This window comes from Cebus imitator, unplaced genomic scaffold, assembly GCF_001604975.1.
Source record: "Cebus imitator isolate Cc_AM_T3 unplaced genomic scaffold, Cebus_imitator-1.0 Scaffold81, whole genome shotgun sequence".
NCBI lineage: Eukaryota > Metazoa > Chordata > Mammalia > Primates > Cebidae > Cebus > Cebus imitator.
Genome location: NW_016107396.1, coordinates 2,819,203 through 2,840,519, shown reverse-complemented (window position 1 = coordinate 2,840,519; position 21,317 = coordinate 2,819,203). Strand labels below are relative to the sequence as shown.

Sequence of the window (21,317 nt, the reverse complement as noted above, 5' to 3'; positions counted from 1 at the left end):
CACCAGCTGGGGAAGGCCTCAGTCACTGATGAACTTGCAGGGAAGGGCTCTTAACCTGGGGTCCACAAACAGAATCCAGGGACTCTGCCAATGTGGATGGGGACCAATCACATCTTTATTTTCCCTAGCTGCTACCTGAAATTAATTATTTCCTTCAGTGATAAATGTAGACAACAAACCACAGAAGTACTAGCAATACCAGTGACTTTGTGACCAACAGAAATCATGCATATTTTCATATCATCTGACAGTTGTGCAGAGATCTTGAAGTATTGTGTCATTTCATCATTATTTTGAAGTTATGATAAATATTGGGCCCATACCTAGATCTTATTAATTCATGCATTTTAAAAGTAGTACACGCATTACTATACCATAGCTCAAAATGTTTTGATAACAGTATTGTATTCTAATCAGTTTTCTTTATTATCTCATGCATTTAATTTTATTCAGATATTCTTCTCTATTGTCCTGTCATATGGCCACTTGGTATCACACTGGTTATTGTTTGGCTGTGTCCTTGGAAAATCATCTTCTGACTCTCGGTTTTCTTGTCCTTAAAATGAAGGGATCAGCCTGTTAGATAATCACTAAGGGTTCTGCCAGTCGGACACGTGGTCTGATTGTGTGTGTTTCAGCACTTCCACCGTGCCACAGCTGAGGTGTTACATGAGGACAACTGAAATGGGGATTCTGTGCTAACACTTACAGACAGGTGATTTTAGCCTTTGTCATACAGAAGACTTCTAAGAATTTGTCTAGGAAATATGCAAAAAATTATCTGCAAGTATGTTTTGGGCAAAAAACTAGAAACAACCTAAATATTCAACGATAGGAGATTACAACATATTTATGTGATGGAACTGTAACAGCCATTAAAATAATGCTGTAGGACAATAACATGAAAAAATAGCCATGCTATACAACTAATTTTTTAAAAGCCATTTGCAATGCTTGAACAGCTATATGATTTATTATTATTATTATTTTGGAGACAGGCCTTGTTCAGTCACCCAGGCTGGAGTGCAGTGGGTCTACCATTGCTCACTGCAGCCTTGACCTCCCAGGCTCAAGCGCCCCTCACATCTCAGCCTCCCAGGTAGCTGAGACTATAGGCAAATACTACCAAGCTTGGCTAATTATTTTTATTTTGGCAGAGACAGGGCTCGCCGTTACCCAGGCTGGTCTCGAACTCCTGGGCTCAAGTGATCCTTCTGCTGCAGCCTTCCAAAGTGCTGGGATTACAGGCATGAGCCACTGTGCCCAGCCTGATTCTATTTGTATAAAAACATATGGATATGTATGCGTAGAAGTCAAAGTAAAATAATATAATCAAACATGTTAATATCAGTTACATTTAAGTAGAGTAATTACGGTAATTTTTACTTTCTCTGTTGTGTTTTTCTGCATAGTAAAATTTCTAAAATTAATGTTCACATATATATAACTCTGTGATAAGAAAAACAATAAATACTGTCAATAGAAGAATACCACACAAAGCATTGGTGGAAAACCCACAGGTTTTTGGGAACTGCATCTTCCATCCCTAATTTTTCCATTAATCAGGCAGAATTTTAGGCATGGGAGCAAGGAAACAATGAACCCCTGACCTTTTGTCATCCTTGTTACTACAGTGAGCACCTGCTTCATGAGCAGGGGCTGAGAGCATGAGGGCCTGTGGGTCAAAGCCCCCACTCTGTCTCTTGACAGCCTCAATGGGGCTGCATGACTGGCCCCTCCCCAGCTTCCCTGATGATCCCCAGACCATACCTGCAGGTTGGTGGCCTCCTCTGCCCACCAGACTTCAAACTCTTTCTGTAGCTTCACCTTGGCTTTGTCCATGAGCAGCTGCAAGTGCTCGATCTCCACCTTCAGGGCTTTCAGGCGAGTGAACATTGTTTTATACCTGCGGTGGAATCGAAGAGTCAGTGCACCGCTGTCTTGAAAGCATGGCATGGAGGGAGGGCCATAAAAGAATGGGGCCTGTGCCTTAGAATCCTGGTAGAGCTGCCCTGGGGCCCAGGGACTGGGACCTTATAGGAGCTTCTGAGGCCAGGCTGTGGCACCAGGATTTGAGTCCATCACGCGAAGATGAAGCAGAGGGAGACATTTTTGTCCAGTAGGCTCATGTGACTGTGTGTGCGAGATGAATCACTTCTCCCCCAAGAATGAGAACTGCCATTCACTTACTAAGAGATAAGCATTGCTGTAGGCACTCAACATACAGAAACTCTTTAATCCTCTTCACAACCCTAGGAAGGAGACACTATTGTTATCACCTCCATTTTACAGATTTGGAACCTGAGGCAGGTATGGAGAAGTTGTATAACTTGCTGTATGGGAGAGAGATAACTGAGAAGCCAGGATTTGAACCCAGGTGGTCTGGTTCTAGAACCACAGTCTGAACTGCCTCACTGTTTCGCTGGCTCACCTTCACGCTGAGGACTAAAAGTAACACTGTGCTTATGAATGCACACATATACTGGTTTTGAGAATGCTATAATGAATTAGAAATTGTCCAACAGGAAACAGTCTAATAGCTAGGCCGAAGAGATAAGTTGGCCTCTAAGGTGACACTAAGATTGGAAATGTGGGCCAAGGGGACACTATGAAGATGGAGTAAAGTAAAGAATGGGTGGGAGGCTGGGCGTGGTAGCTACGCCTGTAATCCCAGCACTTAGGGAGGCTGAGGCGAGTAGATCACCTGAGGTCAGGAGTTTGAGACCAGCCTGAGCCTGCATTGTGAAACCCTGTCTCTGCTAAAAATACAAAATTAGTCGGGTGTGGTGGCACATGCCTGTAATCCCAGCTACTCTGGAGGCTGAGGCAGGAGGATCGCTTGAACCTGGGACGTGGAGGTAGCAGTGAGCTGAGATCGCACCATTACAGTCCAGCCTGGGAAACAAAATGCGACTCCACCTAANAACCTCTGCCTCCTGGGTTCAAGCAATTCTCCTACCTCAGCCTCCTGAGTAGCTGGGATTGCAGGCATGTGCCAATATCTGGCTAATTTTGTATTTTTAGTAGAAATGGGATTTCTCCTTGTTGGTCAGGCTGGTCTTGAACTCCTGACCTCAGGTGATCCGTCCACCTCGACCTCTCAAAGTGCTGGGGTTACAGGCATGAGCCACTGCGCCCGGCCCGACCTCAGACTTTCACTTGACTTCTCTTCAGTGCAGTTTCAATATCTGTCAAATAGGGATAATGATAATATCTATGTCATCGATTTTTTGCGAGGATTAATGTGCTGATATGTGTACCTGGCACCTAGCAAGTGCTACATGATTAAGTTGTTAAGTATTAGCTGGAATTTAAAGCAAAATAAAAGTTGTTTACAGGCTGGGTGTGGTAGCTCATGTCTATAATCCCAGCACTTTGGGAGGCAGAGGCAGGAGGATCACTTGAGGCCAGGAGTTCAAGACCAGCCTAGGCAACATACATTTGGATACAAAAAATGCAAAAAGTAGCCAGGCATGGTATTGCACATCTGTAGCACCAGCTAATCAAGGGGTTGAGGGGGCTGAGGCAGGAGGATTGCTTGAGTGAGCCCAAGAGTTTGAGTTTACAGTCAGCTGTAATCATGCCATTGCACTCTAGCCTGGGCACCAGAGTAAGACTCTGTCTCTCTGAAAAAAGAAAAAAAAGAAAGAAGAAAAAAATCACTTACTTTGTACCTGTTCTAATAACACTGTTATAGAGCTAAGTGATATTTAACAAAGCCTAAATTTTTGAGAAAAAGGCTACTACAAGACATAGGTTTGTGTTTCTAATATATAAGTTAAAAATGTCACCTTGAAAGATCTTTTCAACAGAAGTATTTTTATTTTAAATAATAATATTAACTTTCTCTTATTTCTTCCTCTATGCCCCCTACTGTGCTACATGCTTTTGGTTATTATGTGACTTAATTCCTATGACCACACTCTGAGGGAGGAGAGCATGACCATTTTCCAGACTGTATAGATGAGGAACTGAAGCCTTAGAGAAATTAAGGAACTTAACCAAGTTCAGAGCTGGTATGTACAGGTGAAACACACAAAATAGGCTCCAAACCCAGGAATGTTTATAACTGCTACACTAAATGCCCTCTCCACTTATAAATGTTGATGTAGTATCCTATAAACGCTTAAACATAAAATAATCTCTAGCTCCTATAGCAAATGGCTTAATTTCTCTAAGTCTCCATTTTCTTTAGATGTAAAATGAGATTCAATGGATTAGATGGTCCAACATGCTGAAAACTCTAGAATTTAAAGCAAACATTATAACTTCATAAGTCTGACTGGTAAATCTAGGATTTTGCTTATTTGGAATTTTAAAATAAGTCTATTGTCTTAATTTGTCTTAATAAATTTGGGCTGCCATAAAAATATATCTGAATTAAATGGCTTATAAAAGATTTCTCATAGTTCTGGACGTAGGAAAGTCCATGATCAAGGCAAATTCAGTGTCTGGTGAGGCCTCACGTTCTGGATCATAGATAGTACCCTCTTGCTTTATATTCACATGGTAGAAGGGCTAGCTAGCTTTCTGGGGTCTCTTTTTTTTTTTTTTGAGACGGAGTTTCGCTCTTGTTTCCCAGTTTGGTGTGCAATAGCGCGATCTCGGCTCACCGCAACCTCCGCCTCCCGGGTTCAGGCAATTCTCCTGCCTTAGCCTCCTGAGTAGCTGGGATTACAGGCACGCACCACCATGCCCAGCTAATTTTTTGTATTTTTAGTAGAGACGGGGTTTCACCGTGTTGACCAGGATGGTCTCGATCTCTTGACCTCGTGATCCACCCGCCTCGGCCTCCCAAAGTGCTGGGATTACAGGCGTGAGCCACCGCGCCCGGCTGGGGCCTCTTTTATAAGGGCATGAATCCCAATTATGAGGGCTCTGCCCCTGTGACCTAATCACTTCTCAAAGATATCACCTGCTAATACCATGTCCTTGGGGGTTAGGATTTCAACATAAAAATTTTGTGGGGGATGCAAACATTCAGATTATAACAGGATTGCTCTACTGGATTCTCTAATTAGCATTCTCCCAATTATAAATCATTTATATCAGTATAAGAAATTGTTAGATGTGATAGTATCTAATTCAAAATTTGAAAAGTATAGGATATTTATCCTTGTGTAAATAACATCACAATATCTAATACATTAAATTTATATTAAAATATATACAATGAGACAGCTTGCTTAATTTTCTCTTATTCTGTCATATTTAAACAATTTATATTAAAAATACTATCACTTTAATTACTTCTTAGCCAGTCCCAATTTATTTTAGTGACTGTAAAAAAGGGGGAAATCTGCCACCAGTCAACCTGGATATTAGCAACATTCAACCTCATTGGCATTTTCTTTTTATTTTCCTCAAGTCAGCTAAACAGGTATACGAAATAGGAAGACAGTGATATTGGTGCCTTCTTACATTCTTTAGAATTCAATTAACACACATGCAACAGTTGAAAGGGATTACTCGCCATTATAATGCTGACATAATAGTACTGAATTCACTCTCAGCCCCCACAAATTATTCTATACAGCCAGGGTTGGAATGGCCTGGCCAAGAATGTGAATTTGGTAGTGGTAGCCAAGATAAGGGAACTGAGCGCTTCACAAATGAACACATTAGGGTAGTAATGACTCTTTTTTTATTATTATTTTTATTTTAGAACTAACCTAGTAATGACTCTTAATAGAGAAGGAAGAAGATATCCCCACATCCCTGGCCATCCATTGTAAGGTTCACAATCCTTCACATACACTATGTTCATTCTCTTCATAGGACTTATAACTCTGACATATTTATTGCCTAATTTAATTTTTAGTTTATAAATAAGAATTATGTACATTTGTTGTGTACTCGTTTTGAAATACATCTACATATGGAATAGCTACATTGAACTAATTAACATATACATTACCTCACATATTTTTGTGGTGAGGACACTTAAAATCTACTTCTAGCAATTTTCAATAACTCAATAAATTGTTATTAACTATAGTCACCAAGTTTTACAATTGATCTCTTCAACTTATTCCTCCTAACCGAAATTTCATGTCCTTTGACCAATATCTATCTCCCCAGTCCTGCCAACCAACTCCTAGGTCCTTGGTAACTACCATTCTACCCTCTACTTATGAGTCTGAGTTTTTTAGATTCTTCATGAAAGTGACATCACGTAGTATCTGTCTTTCGATGCCTGGATTATTTCACGTAAACTAATCTCCTCTAGGTTCATCCATGTTGACTCAAACGACAGGATTTCTTCTGCTTTAAGGCTGAATAGCATTACACTGGATATATATACACCATATTTTCTTTATCCATTTATTCATTGGTAGACACTAAGGTTGATTCTATTTGTTAGCTCTTGTGAAAAACACTGCAATAAACATGGGAGTATAGATATCTTTTTGACATGCTGATTTCATTTCCTTTGACTATATCCCTGGTGGTGGGATTGCTGGGTAACATAGCTACATTATAAATTTTTTGAGGAACCTCCAAACTGTTTTTCATAATGACTGTACTCATTTACACTCCAACATTGATGTGTTTATCAGTCGTTTCTCTATCAAAATTCAGTTTTCATGACATGAGGAATTAACCTGTCTCCTATCCTCTGTAGACCTAATACCTAGAACAGTAGTATCTAACACAGTATAGTTGTGTAGAATATATTTACCGGATAATGAATGAGATCACGCAAATGGTTAACAAATAAGTTACCTTCTCTCTCTGGAAAAAAATTTTTTTTTGAGACAGAGTTTCACTCTTGTTGTCCAAGCTGGAGTGCAAGGGTGCAATCTCAGCTTACTGCAACTTCCACCTCCTGGGTTCAAGCGATTCTCCTGCCTCAGTCTCCCGAGTAGCTGGGATTACAGACATGTGCCACCATGCCCAGCTAATTTTTTATATTTTTAGTAGAAAATGGGGTTTCACCATGTTAGCCAGGCTGGTCTCAAACTCCTGACCTCAGGTGACCCGCCTGCCTCAGCCTTCCAAAGTATTGGGATTACAGGTGTGAGCCACGGCACCGGGCTCTGGACACATTTTATTGCTAACACCTTGTTGATAGTTATTGTCCTTTCTACCTCTCTACCACTAAGACGAATCTCCTCCTACTTCCATTTGCAAGTGTATCTTAATCTGAAAACTCTTCTAGACAATGACAGACAGTGATTGCTCAGTATCCAGCTGTTAGCAACCTATCCTACTCCTGAGCTGGGTAGATGTTTGCCCTCATGCACCCAACTTTCCTTCTGGACAAGAGGCATTTCAGGGTGGTTCTACCTCTCCTTCTGAAACTTCCTGTCTTCTTGTAGACTAGATGCTCTCGTTTGGCAACATGAACTGTGCACATCTTCATCATGCTTAGAGTTACAAGTTTCCTTATGGATTGAGAGACTTGCATCTCATAAGCATCTTTACTTTTCATTAGGAGATACGTATAATGTGCACCATGACATGTGTCCAATGTACTCCTGCCCTGAATCCTTACCTTCTGAATGAAAACCTGGGTGTCATTTGGTACTGTGAGATAGACAAGCCCACATCCACAACTTGCTTCAGATGCTACCTTCACCACAGCCCTCCAGCCCTTGCACAAACCTAGAGCAGTTCCGGCAAGGCTCCCCACATCTAAACTGCACATGAAGACACCAGGCTGACCATCAGGCTTTTCCAGACGACAACCCCTCTGCTTCTTTCCATTTGGAGGTAGATCTCATTTTGAGAAATCTGTGAAGAGGGCAGCAGATGGCAACAAGCTGACACTTTATACTATAGCATAGTTTCTAAGATCAACTTGACCTCATACTCTGGGAGTCTGAGCACAAGGTACACGAAGTATCACATCCCTTTGACGGCATGAGCAATTAGACAAATGGTGGCCCTGCTGCTCTCACACTGGAACACCCTAGACTTGGGTGTATTACACTTCCTAGCCTGGTTATTCCCCCACCATATCCTGCATTTCACTTGAGATCATTTGAAATAGACTTTTTACTTGAAAACTTTGACAAATCTCATCTTTCCCCCAAAAAAATCTATATCCAGGGCTAGGCACAGACCTGCAGGCCTTGTAGAGCTCTATGGGAAAAGACTGTCGTTCACGCACAAGCTCAGCAGTACCTAAGGTGTCTTTAAAATACAGATTCCTGAGCTCCAGTCTCAACAAATTTTGATCCAGGAAGATTCAGTTGGGGCCAGAGAATCTGTATTCTTCAAAAGTTCATTCACTACTGGCACCACCCAACCATCACTCAACTCTCCACCTCATTATGTCTGAAGTATATTCATGTTAGGAGCCCACTGACCTAAACTGCACACCTACGAGCAATGCAAAAAGCTTCATCTTGCTCTCAGAATAAGGAAGGACCCATTCATTCATTCATTCATTCATTTGTGCATCAGACATCATGCTAAAAATCTTTAGGGAAATAAATAATAGAGTTTCTTTGGGCAGGACTGACTACATAATTTATGGGGTACAGTGAAAAATAAAAATGTGAGGCCCCTTGTTCAATATTTTTTTTTTTTAAGAGACAGAGTATCACTCTGTTGCTCAGGCTGGAGTGCAGCGGCATGATCTCAGTTCACTGCAACCTCCACCTCCTGGGTTCAAGTGATTCTCCCACCTCAACCTCCCAAGTAGCTGGAATTACAGGCATTTGCCACCACACCCAGCTAATTTTTGTATTTTTAGTAGAGATGGGGTTTCATCATGTTGGCCAGGATTGCCTCGAAATCCTGACCTCACTTGATCCTCCCACCTTGGCCTCCCAAAATCCTGGGATTACACATGTGAGCCACTGTGCACAGAGAGATTAAGATGCCTTTATCCCTGTAAAATAGGACTCAAGAAATATTAAGAATCTCAAGATAGCAACAGCAGAGCATTAAACCAAGCATAGGGCCCATGTGACCATGGGCAAATCATGTTCATTTTGAGAATCCACTTATCTAAACTACATTCCTTGGAGCAATAAGAAAGACAAGAAGTACTTCATTTGGCTCTCAGAACAAGGATATCCCTTAGAACTATATCCATAATGCTGGCCCAGCCTGTGTAGGAAGAAGGAATCTAGAACATTCCCACCTGAGAAACAAAATTCCACTTACAGGCAAATAGTGATGAGCCAATCAAAAAAAATATTAATGATCATTAAGAAACAGCCTCCATCTCAATAAACTCTTCATGTTGAATAACTAGACTTTGCACTTCTAATGAGTTTGCTTAAAATAACAGCAGAATAATAAATCAGCATTCTCCATTACTTTGGGGTTTTCTTGGGTACTTATAGCTTTCTAGAAGCTATAAAAATAAATCCTTAGAAAATTCCCTCTTTGTTGAGCTGACCAGGGGTTATGCAAGTGACATCCAAGAAAAGGAAAGAACAACAGGTCTTCTTCATTTCTACTTAACTCACAATAGCTTCTAATATCCTTTCTAATCTTAATAATATGCAAAAAAGTATGAAAAATTTCACTCAAGACAGCCAGGTTGAAACTTGAATTAATCCAAAGGTGCTTAATAAATGAGCTCTTTCATACTACAGAACATTATTCTTGTTAAGCCATTTGTCAAACACTAACTCCAACATTTCACATTAGTAATCATCATGATTCTATAATACAGAATTATGCAGTTTAAGAAGCTGATGGCTATTTTGTTGTATGGATTTGGGGATCTATAAACCCAAGTCTTGGTATTTATTCTTATCCCTTTAAGATTAAAGAATTTAAAAAAATTAAAGGGTGCAGACCAAAAGCATGACAGAAATGCCTGTTCTTCGTAAACACAGTGCTTAACAGTTTTTTATATGGATCATGATTGTCGAGGTTACTATATTAGCTGCCAAAGTACCAAAGGCTTGGTCTTCTACATTTACTGTTTCATTGTTGTTTTGCCTTATTTGTATTCAGACATAATACTTGGCTTCAGAACATTATAAATAGCAATCAACAAAATTAAAATGAGCACAGCCAGCATACAGTATGTTGAAACTGTGGTGGGGGAAACAAAAGCACGCACAGAGTAATAAGGGCTTTATATTGTTTAAAAGGTACCTTACCCAGATGTTAAGGGATGTTTTCTCCTTGCAAACCGAATAGGAAGAGCCAGGAAAGATGACCTCCCTAGCGCCACAGCCATTTCTAGAAGGCACGTGTACATTTAAGTTTCTTGCTCTGACACCATCTAAGGGTAGCAAAATGTGAGCCATTCATGCACATCCAAAATAAAATCTCACTGACTTCCCAGGAAAAGTAGAAAAGGGAAGTATCAGGTATAGAATCACAATTTTACACACTGAAAACAAATTTACAAACTAATACAGTACTTGTCGAATTTACTAAAGAAAAGGAATTTTGCTGAATTGAACATTATACCTTTTGGACAATAGTTTTATTGCCGTCAACTGACAAATGTAATATCCATTTGATAACAAAATTCCAGTTTATGGACTTTCTGAATACTGGTAATATAACAAAATCTATGTCTAGTTGTTGTTTTGAACTTATCAAAACATCTCATACATACTTTAACCAGCAAAGCCTACATGATAGTTCTAAAAACCATGACAGGTAAGTATTCTTCAGAATCATTCCTTTAAAAATACATTCCAGCCCTGGAAATTCTGAGTTGGTGAGCCTGGTTACGTAAGGGCCAGGCCTAGTCTTAAAATAATTTTAAAACTCCCTGGGTGATTCTGAAACACAGCTGGGGCTCAGAACCACTGTTCCAGACAAATGGTTCTCAAGTGGTCCCTAGACCAGACACATCTGGGAACAGGGTCCAAATGCAACTTTTGCAGTTCCTCCCACACATACTAAATTAGAAACCCACTGGGAGGAAGGAGGAGTTTAACAGGCCCTCTGTGGGATTCTGATTCAACTTTGAGAATCGCTGTTTATTCTAAAGATGAGTTATATCAAAATTTTCTGTCTTGTAATTACTAAAACAAAGCGACCAGACCTTTCACCAGATTTCGATAGTTTCTGTATTCATTATTCAAATCAACATCAATCTTAGACATTTACTACTCCATATAAGGACCTAACAGCTGCTACTTTGGAAATGTTTCTACAGGCAGTCACTTGCAGGATCTTAGCCTCCAGCTCTTTCTCTGGGTTACAGCAGAGGTCAGCAAACTTTTCCTGTTAGGGCTAGATAGGAAATGTCTTCAGCTTTGCAGGCCACACGGTCTGTGTCACAAACGACTGTCATATATAACACATATGTGAATCGGTGTGGCTATGTTCCAATAAAACTTTATTTACAAAAGCAAATATCAAGCCAGATTTGGCCCAAAGGCTGTAGTTCTTGTAAACTCCTAAGTTTAAGAAATGATGACAGACTAGTTGGGAAAGCAAAACAAAACACGATGCACCACCCCTCACCCGTGAAGGCACACTCTCCTATGAGTACAAAACTTACCCAATCTGGAAGGACAGACTTCCTTCCAGATGAAGGACAGACTATAAGGAAAAGGAGAGAAAGAGAAAGTGGTTCATATATTCACTTATCCACATAGTAAACATTAATTAATTGCACATTAATGTTTGGAACCAAACACCAAAGCCCTACCCTCACAGACCCAAGTTTAACAGAAGAAAAAAAAAATGGATTAGAAAGGAATAAAAAGAAATGATGCTTTAATACGGATCAAATGGTTCTGAGAGTGTAAGGTTGATGGACAAGATCTGAAGCAGCCAGGAAACAGGTGACACGAGGCTTGGATCTTCAGGGATGAAGAGGATGAAGCCACTTGGGGAAAAAAGGGAGAAAAAACATTCACTCCATGGGGAGACAGCAGGTACAGAGGCACAAAGCTCAGGATTAATACATTCAAGAAACAAAGAGAAGATCAACATAGCTGGGCCACAGGGACAATGGAAAGAAAGGGGAGACAGACTGGGAACACAGGCAAATTGGGATATACCTTGTCTGTCTGAGAAGTTTGAAGTGCATGCAGATATGCCGTATTGTAAAAGCTGGAAACTGTCATAATTGGAAACTTTAGGAAAAAAAAAAAAACCCAATAGATATCCTTGCTGTAGCATAAAGGACCAAACAGGAGAGTATTGCAACTTCCTACAATATTAATTGACTAAATATAGGTCAACATAAATAAAAAACAGAGAGGCTCTCCAAAAAAGGAGATATTTGAGAATTGAGCATTGTGACATGAATACCCTGCCATGGTTAACCATGTTTATATTCAGGGAGATAAAGGAAGACAAAGTTTTAAAAGAAAAAAATAAGGAGGATTACATAATTGCTTGGCTACGGAAATCAACAACAAGGGTAATGCCAGTCGAAGATTGAACCCGCAGTTGCTGGGCAGATGTCACTGCAGAAGAATTTTTTGGATAAGCTTTTAATGGCATTTGTGCAAGCTGGTGATTTCTTTGGTCTTTTGTAGCTTTTTTTTTTTTTTAATCAGACATACAAGTATGAGTACCTTCCCTTTATAGCCTTCTGCAATGCTTAACAGACCCAGTGAAAGATAGAAGTTGATTGAACCAAAGTAGTGACTGGTAGAATGGATGAGAGGAAAAGTTTTACAAGGCTTTTCTGAACTTGCATAGGCATTCTTTCCTGCTGGATGGAAGAGAAAGAGCTAAAAAGATTCTCCTTGATCCTTTGAGAGACTAGAAAAGGTCAGACTTAACTGAGACAGGAAATACAGCAGGCGGAGCAAGCTTGGATGACAAATATAAACCCTATTCTGTTATGGGTATCCTGAATTTCAGACGTCTGGGGGAAGATACAAAGGTGGTCTTAAATGTTTATTTCATAAAGTAAGTTATATGAAAAGCTTGGAAATAGAATGCAAACAGTACTAACATTTTTAATAATCATGTCATGACACACCTATAAAATCAAATGTATTTGAAACCAGAGTAAGAGTTGAATACATTCTCAGAGAGCGATAAGGAGACTATTGCAGGATTTCCCCCCTCTATGTTTCAAGTAACCCCTGTCTGGGGGGTCTGGAGGAAGCCCACTTCCTCCTTTACTCATAAGTACTTCTGGAAAGATGAAGACTTATGAGCAAAAAACCAGAAAGTTTGGTCCTGTCAGCCTTCAGACCTCTTCTGGTCTACTCCAAGTCAGAGTGGTCCTCCCAAGTTCAGGCTCTTCCTCATCTACCTCTAGTGAAACGATTCCCATGTCATGAGAGTACTAATACCCATGTCTCTGCTAAAGCAGGATAGTGAACAAGTACAACTTATATAGAAGGTTAAAGGATAAAATTCAGCCTTCCTAACTGCAAGGAATGTAGTGCTGCCAATTTAGGTTTTGAAAGGGGTTAGTTAATTGAGAAAAGCAGACCCCACAGATCACAGAGCCCCAGGAGCAGGTGTGCAGTAAAATATTTAATAAATAAATGAAGTGACTCTGTGGCACATAAGCTTTCTTACACAGTCTTAGAGTAGACATTTTCCAGCTTATTTAAGCCAAAAGAGATTTTTTATCAGAATAAACCATTTTCTCTGAAAATAACAACACTGGTGTCAAAAAGCGTTCACAGGACAGATACCAAAAATACTACCTGTAAGTTTGAGTGCTAAGATTGTAGAATACTTCATTCCTTTTGTAGACAAGTCCCTGTATTTTCTAAGTTTTCTATAGGATACCAAAAACATTATAGCAATTAAGTTTGGGTGGAGGGATTATGGCTCAATTTCTTTGAGGACAAGTCTGTGTATTTTCTAGGTTTTCTATAATGAAAGTGCATTACGTTTGTAATTAAAAATAAAACATAATTTAGAGGAGAAAGTCTATGTGCTGGCTTCCACCTCCACTGCTACCTCCTTAGTGCAAGTTACCGGTATCTCCTGTCTACAGCAATGGCGTCTTCCCTGATCTCCAGCTTTCCCTCTTGACAGCCTCCACATAGCAGCCACAGTGCTCCTTTAAAATGCATCCTCCAGTGGGTTCCACTGCACTTTAAAAATTCAGTCTCTATAGCCCTTGCCTATCTCCTTCCTCTTGTCTCCCCCACACCCTAGTCCCCACCTCATTCCCACCCCCATACTCCATTCCTACCATTAACCCACCACACACTCACACACACACATACACACACTCTCCAGTGTGACCACACTGCTATATATCCATTGCTGGAGCAAACCAAGCAACCAGGAACATGTCCCCAGACTTCAGCTCCATTCCAGGTTCAAATCCTCAGAGAAAGCTTCCTTCAGTGCCCTACCGGAAATCACGTCATTTCCTCAGAGAGAGCTTCCCTCAGCGCCCTACTGGAAGTCATGTCATTTCCTCAGAGAAGACTTCCTTCAGTGCCCTACTGAAAGTCACACTCTATACTGTTTCTTTGTCTGTTCTTCATAGCCCCAAGAAATGCAACTATTCAGATTCCAACTGGACTTTCACACTTGGTAAGATGTCTGCCATGGCCCTCACTTAACCTCCATTGCTGAGCTACTTAGCAGAAACAATATCACTGAGAAACAATACCAGACTTTGACTCAAACCTCAGTATGTGTCTGTGTTCTCAAATTGTATTCCTAGCAGTGACAATCTGAAAGTCACTGGCTGGACTAAAAGCTAACTATACCCTTGAAGATGACACAGAATCCCTGGAATTTGGGCATGAATGTATCAAACCTAAAACTAATTCCATTTTTCTGGCATCTTGCCTAGACTATACACGTCAATGTTTGAGTATTTTCAGTTCTCTGTAGGTACAATTATCCTTTCATTAAATTGCTAAAACCAAAGCTAGGAATCATTTAAGTCGTGGCAACTTTCTTTATTAAATCAAAACCTATCAGTGACTAGCACTAAGGCTGAAACCTATCATACAACACAAATACAGCTGAATAGCTCTCTTTAGACTGTTATGAAAAATTTGAAGGAGGGAATAACTGAGAAAGTTCTCTATTTGATTGTGATGATGATGATTTTTTTTTTTTAGAGATAGGGTCTTGCTCTATCACCCAGGCTGGAGTTTAGTGGCAAGATGATAGCTCACTGCAGCTTAGAACTCCTGCGCTCAAGGGAGCCTCCTGCCTCAGCCTCTCAAGTAGCTAGGACTACAGGCATGTGCTACCACACCAGGCTAATTTTTAATTTTTTTGTAGACAGGATCTCACTATGTTGCCTAGGCTGGTCTCAAACTCCTGGCCTCAAGCCAGCCCCCCAGCTTGGCCTCCCAAGTAGTTGAGACTACAGGCATGAGCCATCCCACCCTGCTCTAGATTTTGTCAATATATTTAATATCTATATGTTATATTGTTATAATAGGTATAATTAATAGGAAAAATAATATATAACTAATATTTATATGAAGATAAAAACACTTCTGATTATATAGCCCTCTATTGAACGTTCTTGGGATATATTCTGGTACAGGTTTTGAGAATAAATAAGCTGTATAGCTGAACTATGTTCAGATCCTAAGCACTAGCTGAGTCCATCTCTAAAGTAGTAATAGAGAAACCTGTAATCTCAGCACTTTGGGAGGCTGAGGAGGACGATTCACAAAGTCAGGAGTTTGAGAATAGTCTGGCCAACATAGTGAAACCCTGTCTCTGCTAAAAATACAAAAATTAGCCAGGTGTGGTGGCACATGCCTATAGTCCCAGTTACTCGGGAGGCTGAGACAGAAGAATCGCTTGAACCTAGGAGATGAAGGTCGCAGTGAGCCGAGACTGTGCCATTGCGCTCCAGCACAGGTGACAAGAGTGAGACTCTGTCTCATATATATATATATATATATATATATATATATATATATATATATATGGCAGTAGAGATATAAAGAGGCACCCAACAGTTCTTACTTAATGAATCAAAAAGCAGGGAAAACACATTAGAACTGAAATTCTAGTACTATTTAATTGTTAAAAGGGAATTCATTACATTTCAAGCATGTGCTTCACAGACTAACTCTCTCTAAGGGAGCTTATAAAATTTCAGTTGTTTTCTATCTGATATGAAAGAGACATGAAGGGTGGATGGGGGTCTGGGACAGAGGATGGGATGGCCTCACATGATTCTCACCCCTTAAAATGGGAAACATAATGTCTTGCCCTGAAATAGTTTTACTCCTCATTGTGTCATAATTGGGTGACAGAGGAAAGAAGGAGAGAAAGGAACAGAACAGTCTCTCGGATATTCACATGCAGAAATCACTTTTTCTTGTCTTCTTCATTTGACTGATCATTAAAGCATTACTCTAGGTGACTGCTGAGTGTGGAACTCAGCATTAGAACACATTTTATGTCTAACTAGACTAGGAATGATCATTGTTGGTTAAGGACTTCCCATTCCAGACAATGAGACCGACACAGAGACACATGCAAGGGAATGGAAGACAGTTTTTCCTCAGTAAAATCCTGGGTCTTTGAGAGCTTCTGAGAAGGGCACTTCTTACGTAATTTCACTGAGGGACACCTGGGTGGGACCCTAGCCACTAGCAGCATGAACAGGCAAAGATCAGATGTCAAACTATGAACATCAGAGAACCCAGACAGCTTTTGTCTTTCCCTGAGTCCACTGAGGGCTCATGAAGTGGAGTGTTACTAATCATGCTGGGGTGCTGACACCTAGAAAAGGAAGAAATGGGTTTTTCCAAGATTCTGGGCAAGTAATCAGACTTCAGAGAACTTTGTCCTTTTGTAGAACAAAGCTTGTTGACTGACTATATGTGGGTTCTAGTCCCTATAGGACAAACTAGAAATAGGAATTTCTAGCCCTATACAAGCTTGACCCCTCACCCTCTCTTACTGGAGAATGTATCCTCAGGTTTGTCTCCTTCTTCTAGCTTTGTTAGAATTTCCTGACTGGTTCCAATCATCTTTAATTAACTCTTTTCAGGGCTGAGACATACCTCCCCTGCCTTATGCACCTGCCTGAATTTCAGGTTGCCTTCATAGACCTGTGACAATCTCCCATGAAAAGCTATGGAAAACAGCAAGTACATCAGTGAAGGCTTGGATTACCAATTATAAGGCACATTTTGAACGTATTTTACAGTTTGTCTATAAAGATACTGTCACTTACTCATAGTTAAATGGGCCTGCCAGGGAATGCATCACAAATGCTAAATTATGTTTACAAAAAGGTTTTAAAAGCAATCAACCATCCAGAAATTACAACTTTTTTTTCAGTCAAATAGTCACCACTCAACAAGTATTTCCTTGTCTTTCTTCTTCCTCTGCCTCACTGCAAGATTTGTACTCATTTTATTTTGGTTTTGATAAGAAACAATCCTTTGGTGCCTCAGAGAAAGAATACAATTATTACTATTATTGAGTTGTTTTAAATAAGTGTATATTTAAGCATGAAGCAAGTCTAATATCAAACTAGGAAGAAGACATTTTTCTGTCCCATTTGATTACAATTACTAAATGTTAGACAATACTTACAAACCAACTATTATCTTATTAACTGAAGATTTACTTGGAAAAGTGCTTTCTCTTAACACTGCTAGCCAAATAAATAGCAATGGAAATTGTAGCTATGATTAGATGACATTTTGGACAGATTTTCTTTGGTGGCATGGAGTTAAACATGTTTATGCAGCTGCTCTTGGATTCATGTTTTACAGACCCCTCTCTTACACTTTTTTCTTCTATATGAGGAGCCATATGAAGGTGTTGATTTTCCACAATTTCCATCAGAAATGTTATTTTGCAAATGTTTGAAAATGTTTCTTTACTTTTAAACCAATGCTTGATTGGAGAAGCCATCCTGCTCAGCACCCAAAGATGAAGAGTGCTAATTTTAAATTTTTGTTTAAATTTGTGTCTCCTATTTATTTCAAGAGTAAACCCTGAACACGTTTGAGGTTGTGCTGTTATTTCTTAACAAATAACCAGATAATCATAGTGTGACTATTTCCTCTAGTCAGCCTAAGTTCGATGCTGACCAAAGTTGATGTGAATTTCAATATTATTAATTTTTCCCTCCTGGCTGTAACTGAAATTATAATCGTCTCAAAAAGGCTATCAATTATGATATCAATTTACCGACAGGCATAAAATACCTTTTTCAAGGATATCCCAGTAATTATTTTTAAAAATAGAAAACAAAGTACTCAACCTCATCTTGCAAATAGAGACTTAAATATTAGGCTCAAGGCAAAATTCTACCAAGTAAATTTTAGAGTCAAGACAGGCAGCTTAGTAAGAATACTATTGCTTGTCTTTAATCCCAACCTGAAAAGATTTTTAAAAATCACCCAAAAAGTCCTCTTCTCCAGTCTGAAGAACAAACTAGTAGAGTGAGAGCAACGCTGGTTTAAAGACCTTTCCCAGCTGTACAGTTTAAAGCGGATGTGCACTGCAAAAAGAAAAGCATGCAAAGATGCTCTCCTTACCGGAGGTGAAAGCATTGAACCAGCTCGGTTACTACCGTAACCATCTTCCGCAGGTGGAGGGCAGGGAACGCCAGGGTCCCGAGAAGTGATGCAAAGCGATAAATAGAGCTCCTGCAAGAATCTTCCCTAAGCACTTTCTTCAGTGACACACCTACTTTGTGGCATCTACGCGCCCTTCACGACTAACCACAATCCTGTCATTTCTGCTCATTCATCCAGCAGCTGCTGGAAGGACCCGGCTGAAGCGTGGGCACGAGGAGCTGGAGACGCGTGCGAGCGCTGAGCCGGCAGAGCGGGCAGAGCGGCCGCAGCCCGCGGACTCCCAGTGCCTCTGCTGATGCGCCGCTGCAGCCGACCGTGCGAGAGCCGCATGTTACTGGGCAGAGAAGACAGCTTTCCAGGAACAGGCATCAGCTGTGCACGAGCCCGGCGGCTCCTCGAGACAAGTGCTAGCCGGTGTTGGTGCAAACCAAAGCTTGCTATGTGCTCAGAAAGCGGCCCCAGCTACTGAGCATGCTCGGCTTCTTCCCAGCTGCTGTGATCAGAGCCCCTCAACAGTTGACTTCTGTTGATTTGAAAAGGGCTAATGAAGGAGTGGGCACGAGAGTGCGATTTGGTGAAGGTAATACCTTAAATTTGGAAATGATGTTTTCCGTACCCCCGCGCCCCTTCTCCACCGCAAAAATAAAATTTAAAAAACAGAGTTAAGGATACACTGCTCTGCACTTAGGAAATATTTTTATTGATAGGATGATAGAGATGTTTGAAACCTACCAGCAGCATTGAGTCTTCAGCTTTCTCCCTGCCCAATTATGTTGCCTCTGGGATCAAGCTTGTGGTGTAAACTGCGAGAGGGTTTAATCCTAACAAATCACTGTTCCTCCAGGATTAAGCATAAAATTGCCTTGTATTTGAAGATCTAGGCAATATGCCACAAATTAATTATCTCTGTACAATCATAACCTGCCTCCTACTAGACAACTTTCTTAAAACAAATATTTTATAAAGTAATTATGCCAGTTTTGAAATTTGAATGTTAATCTATATTATATCATACTTCTTGAAATTTAAGTCTTCCAGATGGTAAGCTCAATGCAAGCAGAGAATGCCTGGCTGATTCATGATGGTAAACACAAGTCTTTTCTTAGAGGCTTGGTGGATGGCCAGTACTCCATAAATGTTCCTGTGGTGATGAATTGGTGAATTGGTGGGTTTGTTAGATCATCTGTTAGTGGCGCTTACAGGAAAGCTGAAGTTTTTGAATTTGGTATGGACCTCTATACTAACTCTTGACCTTCTCAGCTATTTTGGGCTGGTCAATTATTTGAAAATAGAAATACACTATACATTAGGCGTACAATACTAAGCAGATGGCTTTTAAGTACCATTTACATTTTAATATTTTTATTATGCCTCCTTTTCTTCTCTTTTGTCAGCCCTGTAAGATGCCACTCTCCAAGTTGAGCCTGATTCACAGCATGCTGCCTCAGTGACCACTAAAACCAATAACATTAACTCTCTATGGTTTGCAGATAACAAAATTATTTCATTTTGGAAAAATTTTAGCCAGAGGCTTTCACAGCTGAAAAAGAATCTAAAAGCTGGGCCAGTGAGAGGCCACACAGAACACGGGTGAGATGGAAGTCAGGTATTTCTTGAGTCCCTACCAGGTGTCTCTCTGGCCTGGCCCATGAATCCAGTTCCTTGGGGCAGGAAAGTCCCCTGTTTCTCTCCCTTCTTTCTCTGTCCCATCCTTTGGCTTTTTTTTTTTTTTTTTTTTTTTTTTTTTTTTTTGAGATAGGGCCTTGCTTTCTTGCCCAGACTATAGTGCAGTGGCACAAACACAGCTGAGATAAGTGCTCGCTGGTGCAGTGTCAACCTCCCGGGCTCAAGCAGTCTTCCCACCTCAGCCTCCCAAGTAGCTGGGACTACCAGCACACGTCACTACTCTGGGCTCTTTTGTCTGTTTGTTTGTTTTAGTAAAGACGGAGTCTCACCATATTGCCAGGCTGGTCTCAAACTCTTGGGCTCAAGCGATCCTCTCTCCTCAACCTCCCAAAGCACTGGGATTACAGGTGTGAGCCACTTACACCTGGCCTTCTTTCTGTGCTTTTAGGACTCAAGAGCTATCTGAGTAACTCCTGACTCCAGAGCATGCCCACTCTGGCTCCCTTCCCTGTGCCTTTTCAGTGATACTTTCTTCATTGCCTTTAGTTGAATCATATCCAACCATACCAGTAGCTTTGAATTTCTTAGAGAGAATGCTGGTGTTTTCCAACTCTATGTATAATTTTATACATACAATTTCAATTGTATAATTGTATACATCTGTGCAATTACTGCTTTTCACATGTGGTCAAGATTACATGGAGACACAGGAGGAAGTTCTTCTATTGCAATGACCACTTAGAAAGTTGACAGAGTTAATCCAGGAACATCTCTTAAAGGAAGTGATTGCAGAAGGAGAAAGAATCACTTTCTTTAAGAGATGTTAGATAAAGGTTATATTGAAAAGGAATATAACCGAATGAAAGATTTCATAACTGGAAAGTAAGATGCAGACCTGATAACTAGGGTGAGGCTATTTTAGTTTTTAATCCCTACTTCTCTGTCCTGAACAAAAATAGAAGCAGAAGTGGGGAGACACAACTTCTCCTGCCATGGGCCCCACAGTCTCATTCAATTTCATAGCAGAGATTTCTTATTCCATCTACTTCATTTACCATCTACCATTTTTTCTTGCTATTTATTATACTGCAATGAACCTGGTTCTCAAGGGTTGTTCAAGGTGTCCTAATCACCAAAGCCATGAATTTCTCAGTTTTGATGACAGAAATCATAACCGTCACTTATTTGTACCTTATTCTCTGTCAAGCACCACTAAATTCTTTAGAAATATCACATTTAGGCCGGGCGCGGTGGCTCAAGCCTGTAATCCCAGCACTTTGGGAGGCCGAGGCGGGT

At 40.4% G+C, this 21,317-nt stretch overlaps 1 protein-coding gene across 1 annotated transcript in view; it reads right to left on the bottom strand.

The window, feature by feature from the left end:
• Window positions 1-18,864, bottom strand: part of ARHGAP18 (Rho GTPase activating protein 18) — a 197,661-nt gene extending 178,797 nt beyond the window's left edge. Inside the window, exon 1 of the mRNA XM_037740231.1 lies at window positions 18,354-18,864. Coding sequence (XP_037596159.1) covers window positions 18,354-18,397 — 44 coding nt within the window. The 5' untranslated portion in view covers window positions 18,398-18,864. The remainder of the gene's footprint in view (window positions 1-18,353) is intronic.
• Window positions 18,865-21,317: the final 2,453 nt, after the last annotated feature.